This window comes from Aquila chrysaetos, chromosome 2, assembly GCF_900496995.4.
Source record: "Aquila chrysaetos chrysaetos chromosome 2, bAquChr1.4, whole genome shotgun sequence".
In the NCBI taxonomy this organism is placed as follows: Eukaryota; Metazoa; Chordata; class Aves; order Accipitriformes; family Accipitridae; genus Aquila; species Aquila chrysaetos.
The window spans coordinates 72,504,604-72,530,118 of record NC_044005.1 but is presented as its reverse complement, the minus strand read 5'-3'; the positions used below and the strand labels follow the sequence as shown (position 1 = coordinate 72,530,118).

Below are 25,515 nucleotides of genomic sequence, written 5' to 3'. Positions count from 1 at the left end.
TTACTTTGATCAAGGTGTTTATTGCATCTCAGAGGGCACACATGCACTGGGGTTTTTTGTTTGGGTTTTTTTTTTGTTTTGTTTTGTTTTGGTTTTTTTTTTTTTTTAAACTGAAATACAAAGAAGAGCCATTTTGAAATTAGCTTTTTATAGAACTTTCCCATTACAGTGTATGTTATCCCCACAGCAAATTCAGATACAACCACTTTTAATGGTACCATACATTGATTAAATAGTTCATTTGAAAGACTTTAGGTGAATATCTTTCCAACCCGATATGCTTTTACAGAGAACTGCCAAGCCACTTGTAACACTGATCAACAGTGACCTCATTGAAGAGTCAAGATCTTACGCCAAGCCATCAGCAGAAACAGTATGAGAACAAATAAAAATTAAAGAAACACAGTATGTACAGTAAAGGGCATGGATCTCTGGATCAGAATTAAATCTAATCACCAATAGTACAAAAGCTACTCACAGCGCATTCGGGGCAATGGAGAAAACACTAGCCTAAGGCGTACACAGGTAAGCACTAAATTAAGAGATGTACGTAAGAACTGAACAGAGATGAGTAACATCACTTGTAATGTTTTGACTACAGATATACCAAAGAGTGCTCTCGTATTTGAAATCCCTTAATGCCAGTACAACTATGGTTGCTTTTTCCAACTACATGGAGAGAAACTGACCCTTTACTTATTTTCAGTGCATTTCGCAAGAACTGATAAATATGCCAATTTTAAATGCAGAAACTTAAATAATTAAAATAGATTTTAAAATAAAAAGAGCAATAAATACGGTATTCTTTCAGATATGATTTTTCATTCTTGGTAAATCATCAAAAAGGTACTTGTTATGGAAGTTTACCTTTATATTACTTTAAATTATCTTAACATATACAGTGCCACAAAAATAAAACATTTTTTCACGACAATTGAGATTCCTGTGACTGGGAAAAAAAAAAAGTATTCCACACAATTTCATAAGTATTTTCCTTACTATCTGGTATTATCACACTATGTTTCGTAACAGATAAAGGAGAAATTGAGTCCTAGGGAAATTGTAGGTGTCCTCAAAAAGTTATATACATTGAAACCTTCAAAAACCACAGACATCGCTCCAAATGGCTCACCAAACAACAGCTGCATAATCTGTCCCCGTGGGATAGGTTCAGAAAAGCACTAGAAGGCATCAGAAACATACATCCATTGTTTAAATTGTAAAACACAAATAACCCAAGTACACAAATTTCGAGAGAGTAGGGATAACAGCTAAGGTAGTACACATTCCTAATGTTCACTTTCACAGCTGTGCTACACGTTTCAGGAGGAAGAGAAAGTCTGAGTAAGCGCTGGGTTTGGTACTGGTGGCTCACTTTGAAACTCTGAGCATCCGTTTGTAGACTCCAAACTCACGTTTTTATCATCCAGTCAGAAAAACTGCAGCTGTGAATATAGAAAAGTATTAGATGAAAACCAGAATAATGAGTTAGATAAAGCACATTCTAGGAAGAGCACCAAATCTGCTCATCACTTCACACCTCAAAGCAGCTGTTACCAGTTTTTAACAAAGCAGCAGTCTTCCCACAGACTGGTATGAATCTGACTACTATAAACCCACGTTGAAAGCAGCGAGTCCTGGCAATGAAGGTGCATCTCCACTCCCGGCCATCTCCACCAGGCGCCAGGTACACCTCCCCAGGGCTGGAATTTGGAGGAGGGGGAAGTGGGACTGGGTGGTGCCCACTAAGAGCAGCCTGATCCCATCCACTGCTGCTAACACCAGTGCAGGGGGGGCTTAGAACAAGTCTTAGAATTAAGCTATAGGAAGAAAGAAAAGGAACTTACGAAGAATGCTTTAGAAGATATGTAATGATTGTCCCCTCCTCACTTGGCAAATTATTCTAGTCTTAATTATAAAATGCCTACCTTACTTCTGCATTATTATTTTTTAATTGTCTTAAGTGTTCAATTCAATCTGATGTTTCCACTTGGCCCTCTTCACATCCTTCTCCAAAACCCCTGCAGTAATGTTTTTGCCTTTTTTTCCTTCCATTCTGCAGTACTGTTTTTTTGCCTCTCCTCCACTTTTTCTTTTTATTTACTCCTCTGTTCCTCCCTACTCTTGTTCTACATTGCACTACTCAGGACCTCATGCCTTAGCATTCAGAAAAACAGTGCCTTGAGAAATTGTATGGTGGGGGAGAAGCTTAGCTGGCACCAGTTAAGAGATGCAAACAACCTTCCCTTGATGATCAGGATACGTATGTTTTTCCTCTTTTGATCTCTCCACACCTATGATACCAAATCTGTTTCCACACCCACAAGACTGGAACAAGCCTCTTCAGCACCGTTTTGCCCCCAGTATTTGTACCCTGTTATGATTCTATTTGTTTCAGTATTAACTTCAGGAAAAAAAAAAGAACTACTCTTGGGTTCAATTAAAACAAAGCAAAAATGGAAGCTATAGATCGAAGATAACTTTTCCTGGCAGTCACCTTTGGCAAAAAAGTCAAGCTTTCAGGCTAAAATTAAGAGTGTGGGCAGAGAATTCGGTTTTCTGTTTAAACCGCCACATTATCAGTGCATGTTTCTACGTATCTCTGCAGCTACAATTTTATCAGTCATAGTCAATCTACCAGCCTAATCAACATCTGTGTGCCAGACATATCACAGCATAACATGCTTAGGCAGGCAGTCACAGAATACCTTATCGTTTACAAGAAATCCTTGATGTTAAGATCCGCTAATGGGTCCTTTGTTGGAGGTTTCTTGGGACTCTGAGTAGCAGGAGTTGGGCTTGGAGAAAGCTAACAGACGCCAGCCAGGAAGGCAGAAAAAAACAAAGCAGACAAGGATACACAAGCATTAGGTAGATATAGCTGGTTCTCACACAAGCACATTGCAAGCACACAAAGTTCTCATTTTTTCTGCAAGTTCAGCGTGTTGCCGTTTTGCTCAAGCATTGTTTAGACTTCATCCTTACTACAGGGTTAACAATGTTTGGCTGGTTTAATGGATAAGGCTATAGATACTGCATATTCTAATTAGTGTAGCTTCAAATCACTCTCTTCCTGTAAGACAGAATGGTGTTAGGATCATCAACCCAGACAGAAGTTAAGCAATTGTTAGATGTTAAACACCAAGGTGCAGAATAAGCAGAGTGCATGCTGCAGAGTATGTCTGAAAATCCCGGCAGCTGGCGTTTAAGTACAAGTTGTTCAACACTGGTAATGTAAATAAGAGTCCAATGTGTACTGGAGACATGACTATATTATACTCAGTTCCTCCTCTGGTAGGTATAAAAATCATCAGTTATTCCTCAGAAAATGTCAGTTTTTCAAGTCCCATGCAACTCTTCTCACTAGGGAGCCAATGATTCTCCCATCCTGTCCTTACTCCTCCCCATCCCTACCTTACTCAGGGCACTAGAGGTATCTATAGCCCTGGCACCTTGATGACTACCCTTCTGCGAGAAAAAATTGTTTGTGTCTTCTACAATATTATTCTTGATAATGTAAGTGCAGAGACAGTTTAAGGTGGGGGAAAAGTAAGACCAAGTAGCTATATATGAAAGGCAAGGCTCCAGTACCTACAACCTACCTTCTCACTTAGAGCACTTCCAAGTTCTTCCCATTTCTACACAGAAAACCCAGACAAACTTCAACGGGAATGTGGTTCCCTACTTAAAAATTGTGGTTTGCTACAGGTTGATTGCTTAATATTTGCAAAAAAGGGAAGTGGCTTGGTTTCAAGTGTTTACAAGTCAGATTTTAGAGGTGCAGCATCAACTTCCATCTCCCACCCTATCTGAAAGACAAGATGGACTTCTGACTTACAAAGCAGCAAAATACTACAGCTGAGTCATTCCCTGCCTCTCTTCTGGAAGGGCCTTTTCCTTTTCAGCGTTACTACAAATCAAATTCTACTTTGAAAAAATAGCCTGGAACAGGTATTACGGCTAACGTTGCATCACCTTGGGGCTATGAACTGAAAGCTTTGCTTCAGAGTGGGTACAGAGTGCTGCACTTCCAAACTTATTAGCTTCGAGTTAAAAAGAATCCTTAGGAAGCTATGAGAAGCAGCTGATACCACCCGGTTGAACAGGAAGGATGGCATGTCTCCATTCACTCAACGTACTTCACCAATGATTACTCCATTAGGTTTTTTTCATCATATTAAAGGAGGACTCGTCACCCTGGCAACCAGTAACTTGTGACACAATGTTTCCTGGTTATTTTTAATTAGTATAGCATTAAGAATAGGTTTGCTTTGGTTTTAGGTGGCCAAACTTATGTCCCCTTTATGTCTAAATATGTGATTGTCACAAAGTTAGACTAGGTAAATATAGTTTAAAAACATGAAAAATGAAGCAGTGTCATGTATCTCCCACTTACAAAAGAATACAGAGTGACTGAAGATTAAGATTATTCATATGCATTCCTTCACTTTAATGTAAGTTTGAAGAAAAACCTCTCCACAGTATTTAAAATTGCGCGTTGCTGTGAAAAGTGTGGATCCTGAGCACTCCAATGTTACATACACTATGGTAATTCATACTTGAATGCAATTGCTTTGCACCAAAAGAAACCCAGCAAGCTACCAGCCTGAAACAGATAAAGCTGTATTTATTGAGAAACAGCTGTCATCCAAGAACTGGAGACCTCAGCTTGTTCATAAGCAGAAGGTCAGTTTTCTGAGGAATCTCTTGGTGGACTGGGAGGGAAGATGCTGAGTGCAGCTCTAGTAAATTTTGACAAGCTCTGAACAGAATAGGAATGCCCATCAGCTCCACTTTGAGCTTTACTCAGATATCCCCCCAAACCAGATCTTGGTAGTTAGCTGTAGGAGACTTTTCAAACCTGTTCCATTGGTCTCATACAAAGGAACTGAAAAAAATTAAGGTGGTTCATGTGATCTGTTGCAAGTCAGGCTGGTACTATAAGAAATCTCATTTACAGACCTACGGCTGGAATTGAGCTGATAATGCATGCACACAAGCTACTTTCTAGAGAGATGGAGAGCAATTAAGCATTCATCTAGCAGTAACCCTTACCTGTACACCAGGGCCAGTGGCAGCTCCAAATGGTGGCCTCATCATAGGCTGCCCGTACATAACCGGCTGCTGGGGCATCATGGGTACGCCTGTGCCTGCTGGGGGCTGTAAATTAACGCAGTGTGAGTGGGGTTCTGGGCGAAGAAAGGAGAGCAATGTAACAAAAGAGACTCACCATCCCAAATGCTGCTCCTGGCTGCGGGACGGGTGGAGTACCTCCTGTGGCAGGAACAGCACTTGCTGGAGGCACAGCTCCTGTCTAAAAAAAAATTTTTTTTTAAATTAAGAACTGCAAGAATCTTTAACAACAACTATCTGGAAACTGCACAGAGTCTCCAGCATTCTCAAATTTGTTCTGAACAGTAGGACTGTTAGGTAGCAGACCTAACCTCAAAACCACAATGCTTCAAAGAATGAGAGTTGAATGAGTCCTTACGCTGATGCTCAGCTTGCTTCTTCATAAGAAAGCAAGGGTGACAGACTCCATTCTCATCATGAATGGAGTCCATTTACTGAACACAACTCAAAATAGGCCCAAGAAAATACGTACTTTCCTTCTACATAGTGTAAGAAAGCATCCCAATTTCATAATTGACAGCCGACACACTATAGCACTTGTTGTAGCACTGCATTTTACTAAAAGCTTAAGCAGATTGTAAAGCTAAGGGAAATAACTGCTATAATTAGCTTCCAATTAAACAAAAATAGTATTTTTATGCAGTGAGATTCATTTAAATTAAAAAATAAGTTCACACACTTAAGCCACTGTCACAACCATTACATGCTTTACTAAGGAGAGTTTAGTTTATCTTGTTATGATTTTCATTCATATGCTTAACTTGTTACAATTTTCATTCAAGTAACACAAGGGGAAAAAAGTGATCTTTCACTAGGATCCAGCAAGAGAGAACTGTTACTTTAGTAGTCTGACTGGATATACAGCACAACAGCATCTTTGAACAAGGCCACCCCACTTATCTAGCAGAACCTATGCATCATCCCTTTCGGTTCCCTTGTCTGTAACTTCCCATGCACAGAGTCTCCTTATGGCCTTGAAAGCATCCAGGTCTCTTCTTTTCACAGAAGTATATACAATCCAAATTATTAACAACTCCGAAGAGAGGCAGGAAGCATTCAAAGAAGGGATTTAAAAATGGTAGTAGGATTTTTAAGAATTTCATTACTGCTATCATATGGCCTAAGTATATTGGCACAATTTCTCAAGCTATGACAGAAGCTGCAGGGCCATGCCTGAGCCTCCACATCCTTACTGCCTACCTTGACTCAGTTATATCCCACCGCACCTGGGGAGCAGCTAGCGCACTTTCAGTTCAAAGGACAACGCGTCTCTGGAGATATGTTGGAATTACTCGCTGCACAGTCCACTTCTGTGAATGCTGCATTTAGTGCTCTTGGTTGATCCTTGCTTCCAGACTACAATATACCAGTTTCTTAGGAAACTGAAGACAAGTCAAGATAACCTTCCAGATTTATTAAACAGCAAACACCCTACAGTTTCTAGCTAATAATTATGAACCTGTTTTCCAGTCTGAAAGTTTTCTGGGGAGCATTTCAATTAAAAGCTGTACTGCGCTAGTAGGCCAGCTGTCCCCAAACTAAAACCAACATCTGGACACTCAGGTATGGAAAACAAGGAACAGAAAGACACAGATTAATGACATCAGATGCAGTGATCCGACTGCAGCCACAGGAATACATCGTAGCTCAAAATCCAGTTGGGCAGTTGCCAAGAAAATGGCCGCACAAACTGAATCTGCTTTTGCCTCAAAGCACTAGGGTCACTCGAGATTCTGCTGATTTTAATCCAGAAGGTAAAAGGTGACAAGGAAGATGTGACCAAAACTTAAGTGGTTCAGCAGTGATGTAAAAGAAAGCTTCATTTTGGTTTCCAGGTTTATTTTTCTTGACCTGCTTTTCGTTGGTTTCAAAAAATACCTAAGTGCATGATTTTGAAGAAATATATATAGCACCCATGTTTCATGAAATGCTATCAAAACCACCCAGCTTTCCAGAAAGGCTAGTTACTTATCACATGGTAAAACCACTACAAGATCAGGCTGAGGTAGTACCTGAAATTTCTAACTTCTGTAACAAGTTGTCAGACAGTTCACATCCAAGTAAAGCAAAGACAGTTTGAAGCCATTATTTTCAAGCTTGTAGCACAGAAGTGGTTAATCACTGCTACCATATTTAACACATTGCCTGAGAATTGCCTGCTGGACAGACAGTCCAAGAAGAGCCATGTTACGTAGCTTCTAGCTAGTTTTAAGCTAGTGGTAATAACTGAGGTGCAGGTGAAGTGCTGTTAGTAACTTTGAGTTTAGTAAGTAGAGTAAGAGATCAAAAAAAATTCACTTACACTGTACAGTATTGCCCAGCCTTTCTATTAAGAAAAAAAGTTGATGTTACAACTAATACATTCAATGAAGTATCAAGTTCAGGGAATTCTGGTATCTTCCACAAGGTTAAGGAACAAGCTGGAACATGCTTAGAGTCACATTAACATCTGGCGGTGGCAGAAGGGGACTGAACTGGTCATGCTCCCCCTTGACAGTCCTTTCCTTCCCTTCCCAACCCAACTTTTTTCAAATGGAGGCTGTTTTATGCCCTATGTGACTTTGATGAGATGAGGTATGACCCCCTCTTCAGATTACTCTTGTAGCTTACTCAGGATCAAGTTGCTTTTGTGCCAAATTTAGATTTTTAGCTCAGTTTAACCCTCTTCTCTCAAAGTTAGTGCCTTCTGATACATTTTACAGGGCAATCTTAACTTTTCCAACAGACTGCTTTACTCTGCTAAACGAGCCACCCACTTCTAATCTAACATCAATCACCTGACCAGTATGAATACTGTGTAGTCTTTTGATCTACTCCATTCAGGAAACCTTGAGAAAAACCTATTTATTTTCTCTCCTTCCAGTACTTCAGCTTTGGATCAATATCATTGTCTTTTGGGCAATTGACCTGGACCTGGTGCTGGCAAGACCTATACAGCTAACCACACACTTGCAATGCCCACAGGGATTAAGTGTACATGTAGAGTAACATCTTGATACATAGGCTAGTGTATTTTCGTTGACCTGAACTCAATTATTTATGCCAGCTGTCAATCTGGTCTTAAAAATGTGATGTGAAACAATCATATCATTTATACAGAAGCAAACTCTTTAGCTGAAGTAGACAGGAGCAGTGCCTACACGTAGGCTTGAGTAGTCTCATAAAATATTGAGGTTTCAATACCAGTGGTACCGATGGATTAAGCACCTACCAATGGACCGCTTGGGACACCACCAGTTGACCATGTTGCAGGTGCTACTTTTGGCTGCCAGTTGGCTCCTCCTGTTAACTTTTTCTCTCCAGCGTTCCACTGAAGGTCTCCCCTAACAAAGAAGAGACAGAGCTATTATTTACATACCCTCACAGTGAAAATGGAAACAAATTGCAGTATACATTAACATTAGGCTTGCAGCTACATTAGTTTATGGTGTATGCAGTTTAAGTTATTAACAGAAAGATACACTTCTAGTGCTGCTCAGTTTCAAGGGTTGTTAGCAGTAGACACCAGTACACTCTACACAGAAGTCAGTTACATGATTATGGTCTTTGTGGTGAAAATTAAAGAGAAGCTTTACTTAGTATTGACTGAAGGTAACATATTATTGCATATACCCTTGCAAAGTAGGAAGAGGGACTGCTACTGCCTATTCTACTGGGGCCAGGCAGTAGAGCTGCCTGCTAGAAGTCTTTGAAAGGTCATTTCATTGCTGGAAATCTTGCTCAGACAGCTGAAGGAGAAAAGCATTCAGTTCTGAAAAAACCTGATAGATACAAGAGAAACAAATAATTTGTAGAATAAAAGGGCTGTTGCAAAACCAGGTTTTGTTAGAGGCTGCTCTATCCAGAATAACAGACACCATTTGAACGAAGTAGATTGAAGGAAGCTAAGTTTGGGGGATAAACCTCATGATGTGTTTATACATATCCCTCCTATCATCTCCACAGAGGCACAAAACAGTTTGAAGTACACACGTCATAAACTAGTCTTGCATACAGAGGAAGACTCAGCACAGAAGTAAGCAATCAGTTAGATTAAGAAGGTACACTCAAAACTAAATGCAATGCTGTAAATATTTCTTCTTGCAAAAAGAAGCTTTTCACTGCATGGGATGAACTCCTTTTTTATTTTACAAGTATTCCAATGCCTACATGATAAGCACATCCAGCATCTGTAAAAAGATAACAAAACTATTACACATTAGCCTAGACTACTGAGGGGAGCTATACAATTTATTATCTGGACTATCTGTTCATTTTAAGTTGTTTGGAAATCAGTTGTCCAATATGAAGATAGTAATTTACAGAAAAAAATTTCTAAGACTCATATTGAAGCCAGCAAGTTTAAAAGCTACATCAGGAACATTTAACCTTAATTATTCAGTGAACCTGTATAGAAGAGAATACTATTTCCAGAATTTTTCTGAACTGATTTTTTGGGGAGAGGGGGCACATAACCAATTCACTGATTCTTAATAAACACTGAAATAGATATAGACTATACAGCACAGTTGAAAACTTTTTTTTTTTTTTTTAAACAAAGTTGAACTTACTTTTTTGAAGTGGTACCAGAAATTCCAAGATCTGAACATTATAAGAAAAAAGGAAAAAAAAAGTCACATGTTTAGTAAATTAAAGCATGTCAAACCAACAGCTCACATTTCATTGCACACAGGCCTATACAGAGTAATAAAGTTTTGGCTGTCTTCATTTAGACAGCATCAGAGGACTGGCCACATCTACCCCTTCTTCAAGATAAACTTTTGAGGAACCTGCAGATGTCACATACTTGAAGCCATTTTTGCTGCATAAGCAAACCAAAGTAACAATATATTTAGGTCTACAGAATGCTAAGTTATTTAAGAGCACCGAACTATTCACCATGAATGACAACACTAGTTTCTGTTCCTCATTATACATACAGAAATAAAAAGCTGGTTTTCACATACACATAAATCTGAATGTTATCTGGAAGTTTTGCACTGTTTTATCTGCTCTATGGGAGCACGGGAACTCCAAGTAGTTTCCTTAATTACTCTTTGGAAGAAGTTTTAAGCTAAGTTTTAAAGAATACTCTTCTCACGTGACCAGTACAGGTCCTGTAAGTCACAAATTGCTAAGTTTGATTTTCTCCCCCAAACTTGGATATACCAAATGATTTGCAGAAGAGGTTTCAAGTGATTAAGAGTCCTGCTGACTTCAAGCACCCCACACCTAAGAGTATACATCGTAAGATCAGTTATACCTTTGCTGTGGTGTGTTTACATATACTAACAAAGTAGTCCATTTATACAATCCTCCAAAGTACAACTTCAGTAGTACTACACCTTAGCCTAGGTGGGCCTCTTAGGTTTTTTGGGGGGCTGCAGCTACTGATCTCTAGTTATAAAGGCTCTAGCCCTTTTCCTACTACAGGAAAGAGAACATTTTTTTAATTTAGCATTTCAAGAACATGTTTTGGAAAGTTCCCTGTCTGAGAGAAGGTCTGCTCTTGGCTGTTGTGCACTCCTCACCCCACTGTTACTCCTCCTCTCATTAACCAAGAAGTCAGCTATCTGTGTCCACCAGCTTTTCTGCTTAAATTCCACGGTGCTATCAGATGCTTTGGACAGGTTTCACCTTTCCATCTGTTATTACACAGATGGGATCTGTTTGGTAGGTATCAGACTCTTAATGGATGTGCCCCTGGATGTACCTGGGATGTTCACACATTACAAATCATACCTACCAAACAGATCCCGTTATTTGACTCAGATCCTGGGCACAAAGAGGGACAAGTTATGAACCCAGATTACCAGCTATCTGCATCAGGCTTATTCCTGCCTATAGGTTCCCCGATCTCCCCAGGGAAACAGGAGGACATTAAAGCAAGCTAAAACAGACAGGTATTTGGCTCCATGGAAAAGTAACATAGTTGTATGCCACACCGCTTAAAACCAAAACTTGTCACTTACTGCCTACTAAGTTTGCAAGAGATGAATCCAGATCACTTCCCAGGCCTTTGCTTGCTGCTGAAGCAGTGACTGTTGCTGTGGCTGAAGGTGCTATAGACTGACCAGAAGGAACCATAGTTGGCATAAGAAGATCACCTAAGCCATCAAACACTGGAAGTGAAAGGAAAGTGGGTTAGAACAGCAGTTGTGGTAAGAAGAACACTACCTGCCACTTTGTTGTTGCTCCAACAAATATAGCACAGACAACCACGTCACAAGTCTTACCAAAACACTGTTTGACATTAAAAGTAATGCCAACAAGGGCATGCATGTCATTTTACTAGACACTGAATGTACAGTAATCCTGAAAGAGCTATACCAATGAGAACTAATACAAGAGGACATGCCTAAAAGGACTTTAATTGGAGAGTTGAATCTACATAGATACGGCACCACTTCCACATGGCACTATTTTTCTTACACCCATCCTTAGAGAGATATCAGATGCACACACATTTGTCAGGAGATATTCATTCAAAGGTTTTTAAAATGAACATCTTGCAGCAAACACCAGTCAGAATTACTGTGGCAAAGGCAGTCTTATACCTTGACATCTTACAGCAACAGGACTGAAAGTCTCAAGATGTTACTATTCACTTGCAAGCAGCAGGGAATTGGGAAAACCTACTAACATCTTATGAGATCAGAAGGAACCAGAACCATCCACACTGACAGAGCTAGCCTCCTTAGTCCAGCCATCTAACTCAGAAGTTCATTTTTTAGATCCCTTGAAGTCAAACCGCCTGGTACATCTCATGCCACCGTTCTATCTTCTGATCTGGATTTGAGGTACATGCTAATGTTAAGTCAACAGGAAGGGGTAGCATGTGCACTGGCAAGCAACCAATAAACCAAGCAGCAGTACTACTTCAACCTTTTTTTCTTGTACAGTTGCAGAACTCACCAATTTTAAGTTTGTAGCAAGGACCCAGCATGGAAAATATAGAATGGAAGAGATGCAAACAAAATGATAGCAGTGAAAGTTTAAGCTTATAGTCAGGCAAAGAACACGACCTCAGTCTCCGTTTTGTGTACCTTCGGGTGCCATGCAAGCTCATGAACAGCTTCAGCAGTAGCAGCAAGATGATTTCCCTATATACTTGATTTACAGGACAGAGTTTTCCTTGAGTAATTCCTGATTCATGCAATCAAGCACATGCAAGGATGATGTTCACACTAGTTTGTTTTTTACTGACATGGTAGAATAAAAAATGGGTACAGAGAGCTCTTGGGCACACTAGCCTAAACACCACCCTGAGTTCTTCCAGTAGAGAAGGAACAGGGAAACCACTGGTATTGCTTGTGCTGAGCCTAAATATGGTGTCATTACCTCATCTAACACATAAAACACATTAGAAAATTCGCAGGAAGAAACCCTGTGGCTCACCTGATGCATCAAATGAACTGCCAGTCGTTGGAGCTGTTGTCCCAAAAGCTGCATCAAAGTTAGGCTGTAGTAAGCTGGTTTGAGCTGGAGTGACTGGGGATGGTGATGGAGAGGGAGCAATAAAAGAACCTCCAAAGCCTTGAAAAAGCCACATAAGAGAGGTGTGGACATTAGGGTCAGTCTTGTTGGGCTGTGTTTAACAAAAGCTCAATCTATAGAAGGCAGAACGACAGAGATAATACTTACTAGACCATTTTAAGTAACTCAGTACTACACAAGCATCCTTGCTATGCCAGGTATGACCCAGGGAATTTAAGATTTTGTGAGAGTCACCAATAAAAACTTTAATGTTTGTTATTTAGATTTCTGCAGAGGCAGACCAACAGAGTAGAGAACACAATTCTTCCAGTACTACACACTATTGTTCTAGATAAGTAATCTCACAGGCAGAATGTAACAAATGAAAATTAGTTCAGAAAAAAGAGAAAGAGAGGACTAACTTGAGAAAAGCATATGATCACCCACCAACTACTTTGGAATCTCAATTCAGAACACAATGTTTTACTAATCCAGTTTAGCCTCTCTCACCATCTTAAAACATCCTGGTCTCCCTCATCAAGATGGCTTCAAGCTGCTTCCCCCCGCCACTCCCATGCCAAAGCAGGATCAACAGCATCCCCAGCTGAACTGCCTGTAGGCTGGAGAATCTCCACGATTAAGGTCAATGTATATATTATAAACCCTATATTTATATAAATAAACCCTTCTCATGGAGATTCTCTAGCCTACAAGCAATGCACTCCCATGCTTTACTATTCTTAAAATCCCTCCTTTGCCCACTATATAATTTGATTTCCCTTGCAATTTAAGCTTATTTGTATTACCTACAGACTCTGACAACTGATTAAATATGCTAAAACTCCATCAAAATGAGAACAGACATTTGGTCTACAAGCCATTCCTCTTATTCAATCTCTTCTTGACATGATGTCCAAGACCTCTCTATACTATATCATCAGTCTCTCAGCCTTGTTTTTTCCCAGCTGCCCTTGCACAGAAAGGATCAGATCTGAGCTCAGTGCTGCGACCGTGACTACGCAAATACAGCAGGAAGAACACTCCGCACAACCTGCAGGCTGTACTTTTTCTCCCCCCCATATCAGAGTAGGAAGCGTATTATTTTGCCACAGCTGAGCACAAGCCAGTGACAAGGCAGTGCTCTACCACTGCCTTTAGTTTCTTCTCAGGGAACATCCTGCCTTACAGGCTACTGTTCTTATTTGTCCAGCTAATCATTGCTGCCTATGGACAGAAGCTTGAACATTTACTCATTTGAAACTTCTCCTTTAGATAATTTTCTCCAATTTGTAGAGACCATTTTAAGTCCTATTGTCACCCAAAGTAAATACAGATCTTTTCATGTGGGTGAAATCTGAAAAATTAAGCATGCTACTCCAGCAGTCACATTGTTGACATTAAGTACCAAATACAACTTGCCAATTTAGAAGAGATCATCTATTTACACTAAACCCTTATCACTACTTGCTGTCTTTTTACTGAGATAGTTTGTACCACTCTTGTTTAAGCAGTCAACTAATTCCTTTCTCTTCTTTCTTCAGCCTTCTTTAGTTACCATTTCAGTGGGGCAGTCAGCTTTTTAAAAATGGGAAAATAAAGCAAATTCTGAAGATTTTCTAACCACTTCTTTATCCAAACTGTTTTTCATGGTCACAGGATATATCGATTACAGCACATTATGCAGACATCTTACAAACAGTGACAACGGCACATTTCCCAGCTATGAAATCAAGCGTCTGCCAGCCATTTAACTACAAGACAGGCTAGAGCTCAACATAGAGAGCTTGCGCTCAAATTGTGAGCATCAATTATATCAAATGTTACTGTGGTATCTCAGATGCTCTCCCTGAAAACTTTGCTTTCTCAGAGAACAGGGTAAGACTAAACACCAAACACTTAACAAATGTTGAAAGAATAAGAGAAATTGATACAAACACACTTGACGCAAGCATCAGACTTATTTACGCATCAGATGCATATTTTAGAAGAGAAGTGAGTTAGCAGTAGGTAATTGTATTCAAACCAAAACCCTCAGTAGGGAAATGAGAATGATGTGCCATTGCCGGGTCCTGGGCACCAAGCCAGCAACTTGCTGTACCACCAGCAGGCAGGCTTTAGTTGTGGAATGCCTGGCCTATATCAACAAATACTTTGGCCCCAGACACAGCTGGGAGAGGACAGCAAACCTGACTATGCGCTACAGGTCCAGGAGAACAGAACCTGATTAGAAACACCTCATAAATTACGTCCTTCAGCTGAAGCTTGCCAGATTGCAGGCAATGACTGAAAACACTCAGATCATAACTTAAACTGGTCCCTTCAGATGCTACCGACCAAGGGCACCGCCTGGAGCCAGGGAAGCAGAGCAGCCTCTTTACTGCAGTCCAAAGTAAAGAGCATTTCAAAAGCTTCTGTGAGCTTCCCTGTGTTTATTAGGCCTACTTCAGGGTTCTGGCACCAAGAAGCCCTTACCACCCAAATCCTAGCCCACAGCAAGTCACACGCTCACAGACGCTAACTCCGAATCTGGACAAACACACTGGGATCAGAGATCTGCTCTCAGCTCTCCAAGGTCTGTTCTTGAAGCGGGTTTGTCACAGGATAATTTAGGTTGGAAGGGACCTCTGGAGGTCAGCCAGCCCAACACCTTGCTGAAAGCCAGTCTAACCAAATCAGGTTGCCTGGAGATTTGCCTTGACACCTCCAAAAGGAAAGAATTCACTGCCTGTCTGGGTGACCTGTTGTCATATCTGACCATCCTCATGGTAAAAATAAAGACATTCCAGTATTTAACTGGAATTTCCCAGCCACATTGCCCTTTTTCCTACCGCTGTGCACCTCCAAGAACCTGGCTAGTCTTCTCTGTATCCTCCAGTGAGGTAGTTTAGACACCTATAAGGCTTCCCTTTTGCCTTCCCTTCTTAAGGCTGAATGGACCCAGTTCTCAGCCTCTCCTCATATGTCATGTGTCACCACGTCAGTGGTGACCATCTCGGCCCTCCGCTGAACTCACTCTGGTACGTCTTCATCAGCCACACCAAGAGATTCTCTAATACATTTCAGAAGTCCCCTGGATTACCTGCACCCAGCCATACTGCCTATTGCTCTTCCAGCACATACTATGGTGGTTAAAGCTGCCAAAGCCTGTGATAGTGAGGTTTTTCCTAGCTGCCTAAAAAAGGCTTCCTCTACTGCCTCTTCTTGATCGGGTGGTCTGTAGCAGAACCCTGCTAAAACATCACCGATGTTGGCCTGTCCTCTGATCCTTACATACAAGCTCCATCCTAGTTTATCATCTGCTCCAAGGCAAAGCTCCCTGCGTTCAACTCTCTGCAAAAAAGTACTAATCTCCAAAGACTAAGAGCAGAAGCAGGTTGACAAGATACAGGGATGGCAAAGGCAGTTGACTGCATCAATTCCTAAAGCACTGGAGCAATCTAAAGATCCTGTGCTCAGTTAGATCCCTTCCATTTTCTGAGTGAGAACAAGGAGCTTGGCAGCAGGGCATGACTTAACATCCATTTATAAAATTCTGTTTAGAAAGTTATGTAAGCTTTTGCGAAGTCCCATAAAATGTCTGTTTCTCCAGCTATGGAAGAGAGTTCTCCCCAGCTTCAGGTGAAGTTTGCTAATTCCATAGCTTTTAGCCTTTCACAATTTAACAGCAACATCAGGCACAGAAGCAATAAAAATGCTTTAACAGATTAAGTTCCGAGTTGTCTAGGGCTTGCGCGAGACCCAGAGTGAGTCTGCAGAGACAGCAGCATCCGAGTTAGATGTGTTGTCTGGACACCCCCAACTGCCCAATTTTGAGGTTGCTTTTACTTACACATTCAAGTAAGATTTCTTATAAGAACATGCTATAAGAGTATGTACTGGGATACACATGCACACAGTTGAATTGGATAGAAAGATCTAGAAGGGAAAATGGCTAGACTATTGTATTTATCAGCATAGTTCTAGTCTTGTCTGCTGAGAGGCTTAGAAGAGTATGAAAAAAATTCTACCATATTTTCAGAGTGAGCCAAGAACAGACTAGAAACTTACCTGACAGCAGAACACTTAAGACAATGATGCATTGTAAGTACACTCATAACATTATGCGTATAAACACTTAGTACAACCAAATACTCACAAACCATGAAGGACAAGCCTTCAGCCACCATATGAGTTCTGGACACTCTGAAACTTAAAACTGGATTACACTGCAGGCTATACATCTGCCATTATCTAGGGTGAACAAATGCTTAGCAATATGCTGTGATGTTTACAGACTCCCTATATCAGACAAAAAAAATTTCAAATCTACTTGGAGCCCTTTTGAACATATATTCAAAGCAAAAATAAAATAATATTTTAAAAAATCATCTATTCACCCCAACTGCTTCAGGTCTGCTTAAGTATTTAGACTTATAACATCCCTTTTATAATTTAGGTTTTGATTTAATGTGACTCATCAGATTCAGAGAGCACACTGCTGAAGTTTAAGCCATCTGGAGCATAATTCCTACTGGAATTTAAGCTTAGTTACAGATAAGGACATAAAATATTTTGTATTGGAATGTTCGCATAAGCAGAATTAGTTTCTGCCCAACAACATCTTTGCACCCAGTCCCCTGATAACACATACAACTGCAAATGACTGGCATGTTTCAGGATCTACTAGTTAAAGCCTGACTGGCCTTAAGCTATCCATAGACTAATACAAAGACCTACTGAAGCAATATTAAAGCAAAAGGTGGTCTTCTAAATTAAAATCCCGAAGCTGCCTGTACTAAAGCTCTAGCATGCATTTACGCATTATGTTCCACTTCTAAGTAGCTGGCTTGCCAGCACTGGAACTGATTGAGAATGGACATATACATTATTATTATCTAAATTACTTCTACCTTCCTGCAGCACAACTAGGTGATGCCCGACTTAAAGCAGGTACTAGAAAATGTGTCCTCTTCTGAGATGGCTTCAGCGTGCAAATACCCACCTGTATCAACTCGCAGCACTTAGAGTAGATTACATACTAAGGTATCTCACTTGCATTATGTATTCCTCATACAACGGAGGACTTCTCATGAGCATATAAAGGCAAAACATGCAAAACATACACAGGGTTGGATTTTGATACGGTGTAAGCTGGCATGAGAGACCCAGACAGCAACTGACGTCAGGGCCCATCATACCTAGAGTGGTTAGCGGGTCCATAAAAGGCAGACTATCACTCCAGCTCAGAATTAAAGCCACAAAGCTACAACACGAAGCTAACAATCATCTTTGGAGTTCATGAAGGATAACCTACGAACCAATTCTGCTGACAAATTCACCTTTCAGAAAGATGGGGGAAACTAAGCCAAGTCTTCCTCAAACCAGAAGTGCATTAGTTTCCTTTAAAAGTGAGGAAGACATGCTGGGATCTCATTCTCTACAAACTTCAAACTGCAATGGGAAGGAGTTACAGCTGTTTAGCACAATCACTATAACCACTAAAATACATGGTATAGCACAAATTTTGGAGAATGGTACAAACAGAATCTGGCTGAAGCTGCTTATCTGTAGGATAAGACTGCAATGATACAGTTATTGAACCTTTGAAATAGGGTGTGGCAGTGATGCCACATTCAGCACTAGCAGAGACCTCATCTCACCCAGTATAAAGGAGAGGGTCTCTATCACTTCTATGCCCTTGTGCTCAGAAAAGCTCTTTCTCATCACCCCATTCTCCTTGGCTAAATGCAAGACTGCTGCCAAATTATTTATTCAAGCTCCTAACATTTAAATGTGTAACCTGCCTCAAATCAACCAAGAAACGAAGATGAATTAGCAGTAAGGAACAAGCAGCACAGCCTGCAATACCACTTAAATACTGCTGCGGTCAGCCAAAGAAACTTTAGGTATACACTCCTATTCAGTGAACAGTACATTAAAATAAGGCTTGTGTAGGAGGTAGGAAAACAAAGAGCATAGGAAGAAGATAATCTAGGAAGTTAACTTGTACTGCAGTATAGTGCCTCCATTATAAATCACTGTAGTTTTAATTTAAGATGTCTAAAGTACTAAGAAATCTTGTGAACAAGTATTTTATTCCACTGCAAAAGTCCACATACACCCAAGGAACATAAAAGATTTCAAAGACCATTTCTTTCTTTTGCATTAAAACAACAAGTTTTTAGAAGTTCTTTATTACCAGCAAGTAGGTCTGCAGAAGCTGAGGAACTAGAAGCAGCCTGGGTTGCGGGCTGGGGTTCAGAAGCACTACTTCCAAAAGCATCTAAAGGGAATTCCAGAAAGCATCAAGAAAAGGTAAAGAGGTCAATATTAAATGCATCAATTCATCACTTATTATAAACAAAAGATGACAAAAGGATAACCACTTCATTCATCAGAAGAAGAAAATGAAAGTGCTTGGCCATCTTTATTGCAGAGCAGTACCATGGATACAAAGTTCGGGTGGAAAAAAGGAGGTGCAACAAACCAGCACTTGAAAGAAATCTCTGTTCTTTTAGTTGGGCCTCTTTTCAGAAAACCCATACAAACCACAGTGTTCTAGACAAGAGGGTTAAGCCCTTTGGAGATGAATGCATCAGATGAGAGTTTGGAGTAATTCCAGCCAGAACCTACTGACTCACATAAGTCTTTTTAGAGGAATATTTCACTAATGTTTGAAAATTCACTGCTTTAAGTAACATTCCTGTTCTACAACACTCCTAGAGTTGGTTGTGCCCATCCTAATTTCCACCTTGTCAAATCCAACAAAGATCCTGTGATTCAGATACCCAGGTTGAGACAAGCCACCCTCAAAACTTCAGCTGCTTTGAGAAACGGAACTTAGAGAAAACAACATGACCATGGAGAGTTGCAAAGAAGAAAAAAAGAAGACAACAGACTTTCATTGGACCTCTGAGGAAGAGCCATACATGCATTGACTGAAGACAGAATGGCAAGTGTCATGACAACAGAATGACCACACTGACAGCGTATTTGCAGTTCGTTATTGTGCAATATGAAGAACTGGACATGCTAGTCTTAGCTGTAATGCTACACAGAAAAGCTGTGAGAATGGGAAACCTGCAGCTTTAGCAAAGCGCAAAGGTAATTGAAATGAAGTGATTCAACTCTGAAGTGGTGAGGAAAGAAAAATACCCACCACCAAATAGGTCAATCACACCTGAAGAATCCACCTTTGCTGGAGAGGCAGTGGGCAGAGGAGAGGGGGCTGCAAATGCATCCACTGCAGTAAGCATAGGATAAATAATATTTAGTATCAGCAAGGCAACAATGATAGCTAAATATTTCAAAGCCACATGGGCTCCATCAGTTAGAACCACAGGGTTGGTAAATTCAGGTAACAGTCTTCAGAACTGCAAACATAAAGTGTTACATTTCTCACACAGCAACTGAAAAACACAGTACTTTAAAGAAAGCATTGCTTATTAAGAATTTTCTTATGCTTAGAGGAGGATTTACTCTCTCAACAACCACAGTACTTACTTACCTTCAGTGTCAGCCACTTCATGGTTTGCATCTTCAGCAACTGCACATCTTGCGACCAAAGCATCAAACCCACAACTTAGTATTTCAGCTTAAAGATGTAAATTGGCAATAAGTCCTTTTTTTTTTTTTTTTTTAATCTTGGGGAAAAAAAACAAACCCAGGAAGTCTGTAGGATGGCCTGCAAAAACAAGCACTCACCAGATAAGAGATCAGCAGTGAGAGAACTCTCAGGCACAGGGGAAGCTCCATGTGGCGGAGATGAAAAAGCATCTTCAGAAATGAAAGAAAAACCGAGGAGAAGTAAGTATCACTCAAGTCAGTTTACACCACTACACAGCATCAAAGCAGCAGAGTATTAGAAGAATTCTCTCTTTACCTGTACCAAAGAGATCTATGCTAGGAGTAGCATCTGGTTTAGGTGCTGCAGGTACATCAGGAACAGACTCAAATAAATCTAAGGCCAAGAACACAACACGTCTTTAACTCGTTTTTGAAAGGCAGGACTGAAAGCAGAACTTTCAACTTTTGTACATTGTATTTGGAGTTAACAGGCTCTCTGGTTTGAAAGCCTAGCACGCAGCATGCACGCAACAAGGATTTGTTTGTTCTGTACTCCTGACAGATCAATCCACCAGAATCAAAGAGTTAAAAACAAAATTACCACCAAAGATATCTAGAGCAGGAGGAGCGGAGGTGGTGGCGGTAGCAGAAGTGGTGGCAGTAGTGGTAGTGGCAGTAGCTGTAGTAGCGGTAGCAGCAGCAGCAACAGCAGCAGCTGGAGAAGGAGTTGTTGCAGGAACTGGAGTGGCTGCACTAGTTGTAGGGGTAACTACAGGAACAGCAGTCTCTGTTGGCTTCATAGCAAAGAGGTCCAGCTCAGGAGCAGCCTCTGCGCTACCTTCGGATGGGGCAAAGGGGTCTTGTAAAAAGGAGAGGGGAAATATATGTGTATGCATACTTAGGATCAGTGAGGGAGGAAGTCAAGAACAAAGCAACTACAGGCAATGCACATACTGCAAATACACGCACGCACACACAGGAGGTTGCTCTACATCTAGCTTACTTATCCAGACATGTTACTTATGTTTTTCCAAAATAAAGACCATCCGAAAGGCTGAGCAGTCTAGTTACTAAAGGGGAGAACTTTCACAGGCTGTTTGACGAGGCCAAAAAAAGACAGAAATATGACAAAAGAATATCCAGTTTAGCAGGTTACTGCTTACAAAACTCAGCACTGACAGAATGGTTTATTAGTACTACAGAATAAACACAAAGTTACTGGGACTCGGAAACAGGCAGTTTTAAGCATGCTCTTCAGTCTAAGATTTGGTTTGACCAATTGCAAACACTATGAAAATTTCAGAAAAACACACTGCCATGTAGTTTATACAAAAAACCAGCAAAACAAGAGACTATCTAATGACATAAAACCCACCATTTCCTGAACATGCATCAAGAGCTGCTGCTACAGGGGTTGGGGTAGCTGGTGCTGCTGCCCCTTCAGCTGCTGCAGGGGCTTCCCCAGGAGAAGCTGCAAAGGCATCTTGGGTGCAGTGTAAGAACAGAAATTAAAAGGATAAAGAGAAGAAAAATATAGTAAAAGAACCAAGTTAAATTGCACAGGTAGATCCCCTTATACAACATGAATGTTGTTACTCTGACAGCAAGACAAGTCACACAGCGCAAAACGCTTTGTCTCTCCCCCAACCCCACACGAGCAGGTTCTAGACAGGGTTTGAAGATGGAGCTTCTTGCATTGCCCACACGAGGTACAGTGAGTGTAAAAGAAGGCATTATTCTCATTGTATAAGGGTTCAGAGCAGCATGCTCATGTACTACCCAAAATTAACTAATGAAGAAAGAGCAGAGGTATGGCAGTAAGTTGGTGTTAATAAAGATATTAAAAACTTGCATGCTCAAAGCCTGTAATACATGTGATTAATCTGCAACTGTGAATTTATTTGCATAGTGCTTTGCAAACTTAAGCACTGCTACGAATAACAATCCAATTATTTTGGCAGAGATCTGCATCTACCATTTCTAGTTTTTGAGCCAAGTCACTCATGCAACATCTGAGAAATCAAACTTAGTTGTTTCTTAACAGTATTCCAATCGGATCTTTCTGAAGCCATAACCTGATGCATAGGTTATAATTTACTCAGCTTCCTTCTGACAGATCAAGAATGTTCATCTTAACTACTGGCCAGCCACAGTTTGTGTCTCCTTCTTTTAGGATCACCTCTAGGCCAACCAGTCAAGTCAGTGAAAACAACTGTTTAGGGGTTTTGGAACAACTCGCTCATGAGGTTTTTTTGACTGGTTTTTTTTGTTTGCCACTTTCTAAGTGGTATGTTTAAATTTCAATCTTTGAACTTTTACAGCATCATTCCTAGGCTTAAACCACCATCTGTAGCTCTTAATTCCATGAAGTAGTCCTAATGGACAGTGCCATTTGGACTATCCTCATAGGCAAGCATTTTCTTCACAAAAAGACTGCACAATTAAGATTAAATACTTCAAGATGCTCATAAATGCTATTTTTCTACTGTTACAAAGTTAGCAAGTCAAAAAAAAAAATCTGTTGGGGAATACTGCAATTGCACTGTCAAACTAGTACAGGAAAAAGCTTAACATGCTTTAACTTGAGTGTCAATTTTAAAATGAAAACAACCATTTTAAAAACAAGTTTGTGCCAGTTAATCTAAAAAAGCTCAAAAGAACATGCATTGAAACTTCAACAGAAGAGATGAAAGCCAATTACTCTTGTACAATAGAATTAAAATGAGTTAGTAGCAAAAAAAGGCCTGCTAATAAGCCATTTCAAATATAATTCTATTTTTCACGTAACAGGGTTCAACAACAAAACTGGATGGCAGTTGTCCGAGTAAAAAAATCATAATCAGTCAAACATCACAGTATTGTATGTATACCAGACGCTGGCATACACCGCGTAGAAGAAATTCCACACAGAACTGGACTGAAGAGTTTTGAATTGTACTGCTTGAGAATATGCTATGGGTATTGTCATGTTGGGTTTTGCTCTACAGGGCCAGCTTTCAGATGGAGGGTCACCCTGGGCTCTTTCAAAAGAGCACATTTCTATCCACACAAACTTGTAGGCCCAGAAGTCAGTCAACACTACTTACAATTATTTCCCAGTATGAAAGGATAGACTCCAGATCTCATATAAAATGGGATTTCAGAATGCATAGACTTAGTCACTAGTTCTATGTTGGGACCACTTCAGCTTCCAAGTAACAACTATTCCTGTCCAGATGTAGACTACTGAAGTTCCACATGCAACAGCCATAGAAATTCAGGAGAGCCCAAATTCCTTCCAGCCCACAGACGGAAGGGAACAGCTAGCTTGGCACCAGCTTTATTATTTATTGCCACTTCTGAATAAGGTTGTTGCCAAGCAATGATTTTCTTTAGCATCATACTTGGGTTAAATGGCAGGTGGGATAAACACCTAAGGTCTTAATGGAATCTAAAGGAAAAACACAATATTAAGAACTTCAAATATTAGTTACTCTGAGAAGTTCAAGAAACCTATATGAGCATAGAGACAAACCAACCTGAACAGGTGACCCTACAACTCACAGTTCAAACCAAGGGTTTATTGGTTTGTTTTGGTTTTGGTTTTTTCACTTAATGTTTACCAAGTTCTTTGAAGCCTTTCAAAAGGCTCTGCTGCACCTGCACAGATGCCTTCTGCTAAAATCTAGCATGACATGCAGAAATGGATACAATTAACTACTACATATTTTATTAGTAAAAAAAAAAAAATAAATCGGACTGTTTATTTTCTTTTTTGTTCCTCCATGTTGGCATAGTAACCCTACTTTTGCATACCCAGCACTGTAAGAGATCTTATCCCTTTAAAGCAGTTACTATATTTACTTAATTTATGCCACTTCCTTACATTTGTGCATCTTCTGCTTCAAAAGTGAATCTAGCTTTTGCCTTCTAGAATCAAGTAGCACATGATCCTCATGGGTTTACAGACAGCCTGGAAACTTAAAGAGATGTTGCTGAAACCTTTGCAAGTTCACACTGCATGGAACACCTATTAGGAGTGATAGGTATGTATTACGTACTGCATAACATTTAAATTATTAAATAAAAATAGTTTTTACTGAAATGATGTGCAAACAAGGTCATTTTTCAGTTCTGAAACACTGAAGTAGTGCTTCAATACATCTTGTCTGCAGCAAAATAAGCGTTCCTGAAGAGTGATCTGTTTAATTTCACAAACTGAGGCTTTATTTGATGCCATGGCATCAATACATGACAAAAGTTACTCACACATGAAGATGCAGCTGACTTATAATCATCTAATGTATTATGCAACATGTGAAACAACCCTATGGAAAGTCGCAAGTGTAGGAAAGATCATAGAACTAAAGTGTACAGGTGAAAAGAATTTTTTTCTGTTTCCACATTTTTTCCTGTTCAGTCAACCTTCATTACTTTTTGACATGGAGAACCTGACCTGAGTTAACAAGAAATATTCCACTAGGCTTAGTGCTAGGAAAGAATCATAATTATGGGATTTTTTTTGTTGTTGTTAATTTTTAAAATAAGCACTAGTTTGCTATACCAGCATGTTCCAGCATAAAGGACATTCATTAGCCCTCAAGTGCCAAAAAGCCTTGATCACTTTGCCTTTAATTTCTTTAAAGGGAAAACCATAGTTCTGCCCGCTTATGATTCATGTCATCTGAATGTCTAATAACTGACATTTGCACAGTGTCTGCCATGGCTTGTTACTTGCATCGCTTACAGTGTAATCACACAACAGAATATAACTCAAGAGCACATCACTAGCATCCAAAAATACTGTGTCCAAATTCTGTTATTGAGATACATGGCATTTCAAGATATTTCACCTTTCTTCTACCTTTATGTTTCTCCCTCTCAGGAATTATTCCAGCTGCACTTTGAAAACAACCTCCTCTTGTTTATCTTAGAAACAAGGTAAGGAATTGTTCAAGTTGGCCCAGGTAACTGAAAGCTCGCCCATTAATCAAATTGAATTCTTCAAAAAAGTTATGCTGGATCAATCCTGCATTTCTCATCTGCTTTCCAAGACCATGTTAGAGATGAAGACATAATGCAAAACTGCTTTTCCTCTTAAAGACAAAGCCCAGTCATAGGCAGCATGCAGGCTCCTATCAGCTAAAGTACTAGCGATAAAGTGCAAGAGAGTAACAGTCCACAGTCGCTCCTGCCAAGTCTCCTCTTCTGCTTCTTCCATCAACTTGGCTGCCTTTTTCCTGCAGCTTTCAGCTTCCTTTCCCTACCTAGCCGCTCCCTGAAGACTCTTTACATTCCTTCTCCCGAGATACTGCTCCTGTACTTTCCCCTACTACACCTCACCACAAGGAACCATGTAAAGCCACTAAGAACTGGCAAGCTGGAAAAAGTTAAGGTGACCTT

At 40.2% G+C, this 25,515-nt stretch overlaps 1 protein-coding gene across 17 annotated transcripts in view; it reads right to left on the bottom strand.

The window, feature by feature from the left end:
- The window catches only part of SNAP91 (synaptosome associated protein 91), a 70,596-nt gene continuing 45,081 nt past the window's right edge, over window positions 1-25,515 (bottom strand). For 3 of the 17 annotated variants that reach the window (XM_030039593.2, XM_030039671.2, XM_030039597.2), the window contains 14 exons: window positions 21,509-21,616; window positions 20,735-20,992; window positions 20,450-20,527; window positions 20,272-20,343; window positions 19,727-19,810; window positions 18,767-18,850; window positions 12,511-12,648; window positions 11,085-11,234; window positions 9,684-9,714; window positions 8,345-8,456; window positions 5,231-5,314; window positions 5,056-5,160; window positions 2,709-2,809; window positions 1,403-1,445 (listed from right to left, as the gene is read on the bottom strand). In XM_030039593.2, the coding sequence (XP_029895453.1) occupies window positions 2,717-2,809; window positions 5,056-5,160; window positions 5,231-5,314; window positions 8,345-8,456; window positions 9,684-9,714; window positions 11,085-11,234; window positions 12,511-12,648; window positions 18,767-18,850; window positions 19,727-19,810; window positions 20,272-20,343; window positions 20,450-20,527; window positions 20,735-20,992; window positions 21,509-21,616 (1,397 nt within the window). In that variant the 3' untranslated portion in view covers window positions 1,403-1,445; window positions 2,709-2,716. Of the gene's footprint in view, window positions 1,446-2,708; window positions 2,810-5,055; window positions 5,161-5,230; window positions 5,315-8,344; window positions 8,457-9,679; window positions 9,715-11,084; window positions 11,235-12,510; window positions 12,649-18,766; window positions 18,851-19,726; window positions 19,811-20,271; window positions 20,344-20,449; window positions 20,528-20,734; window positions 20,993-21,508; window positions 21,617-25,515 lie in introns of those variants that run through there. The other 14 variants (XM_030039606.2, XM_030039616.2, XM_030039625.1 and 11 more) reach the window with 14 other exon arrangements.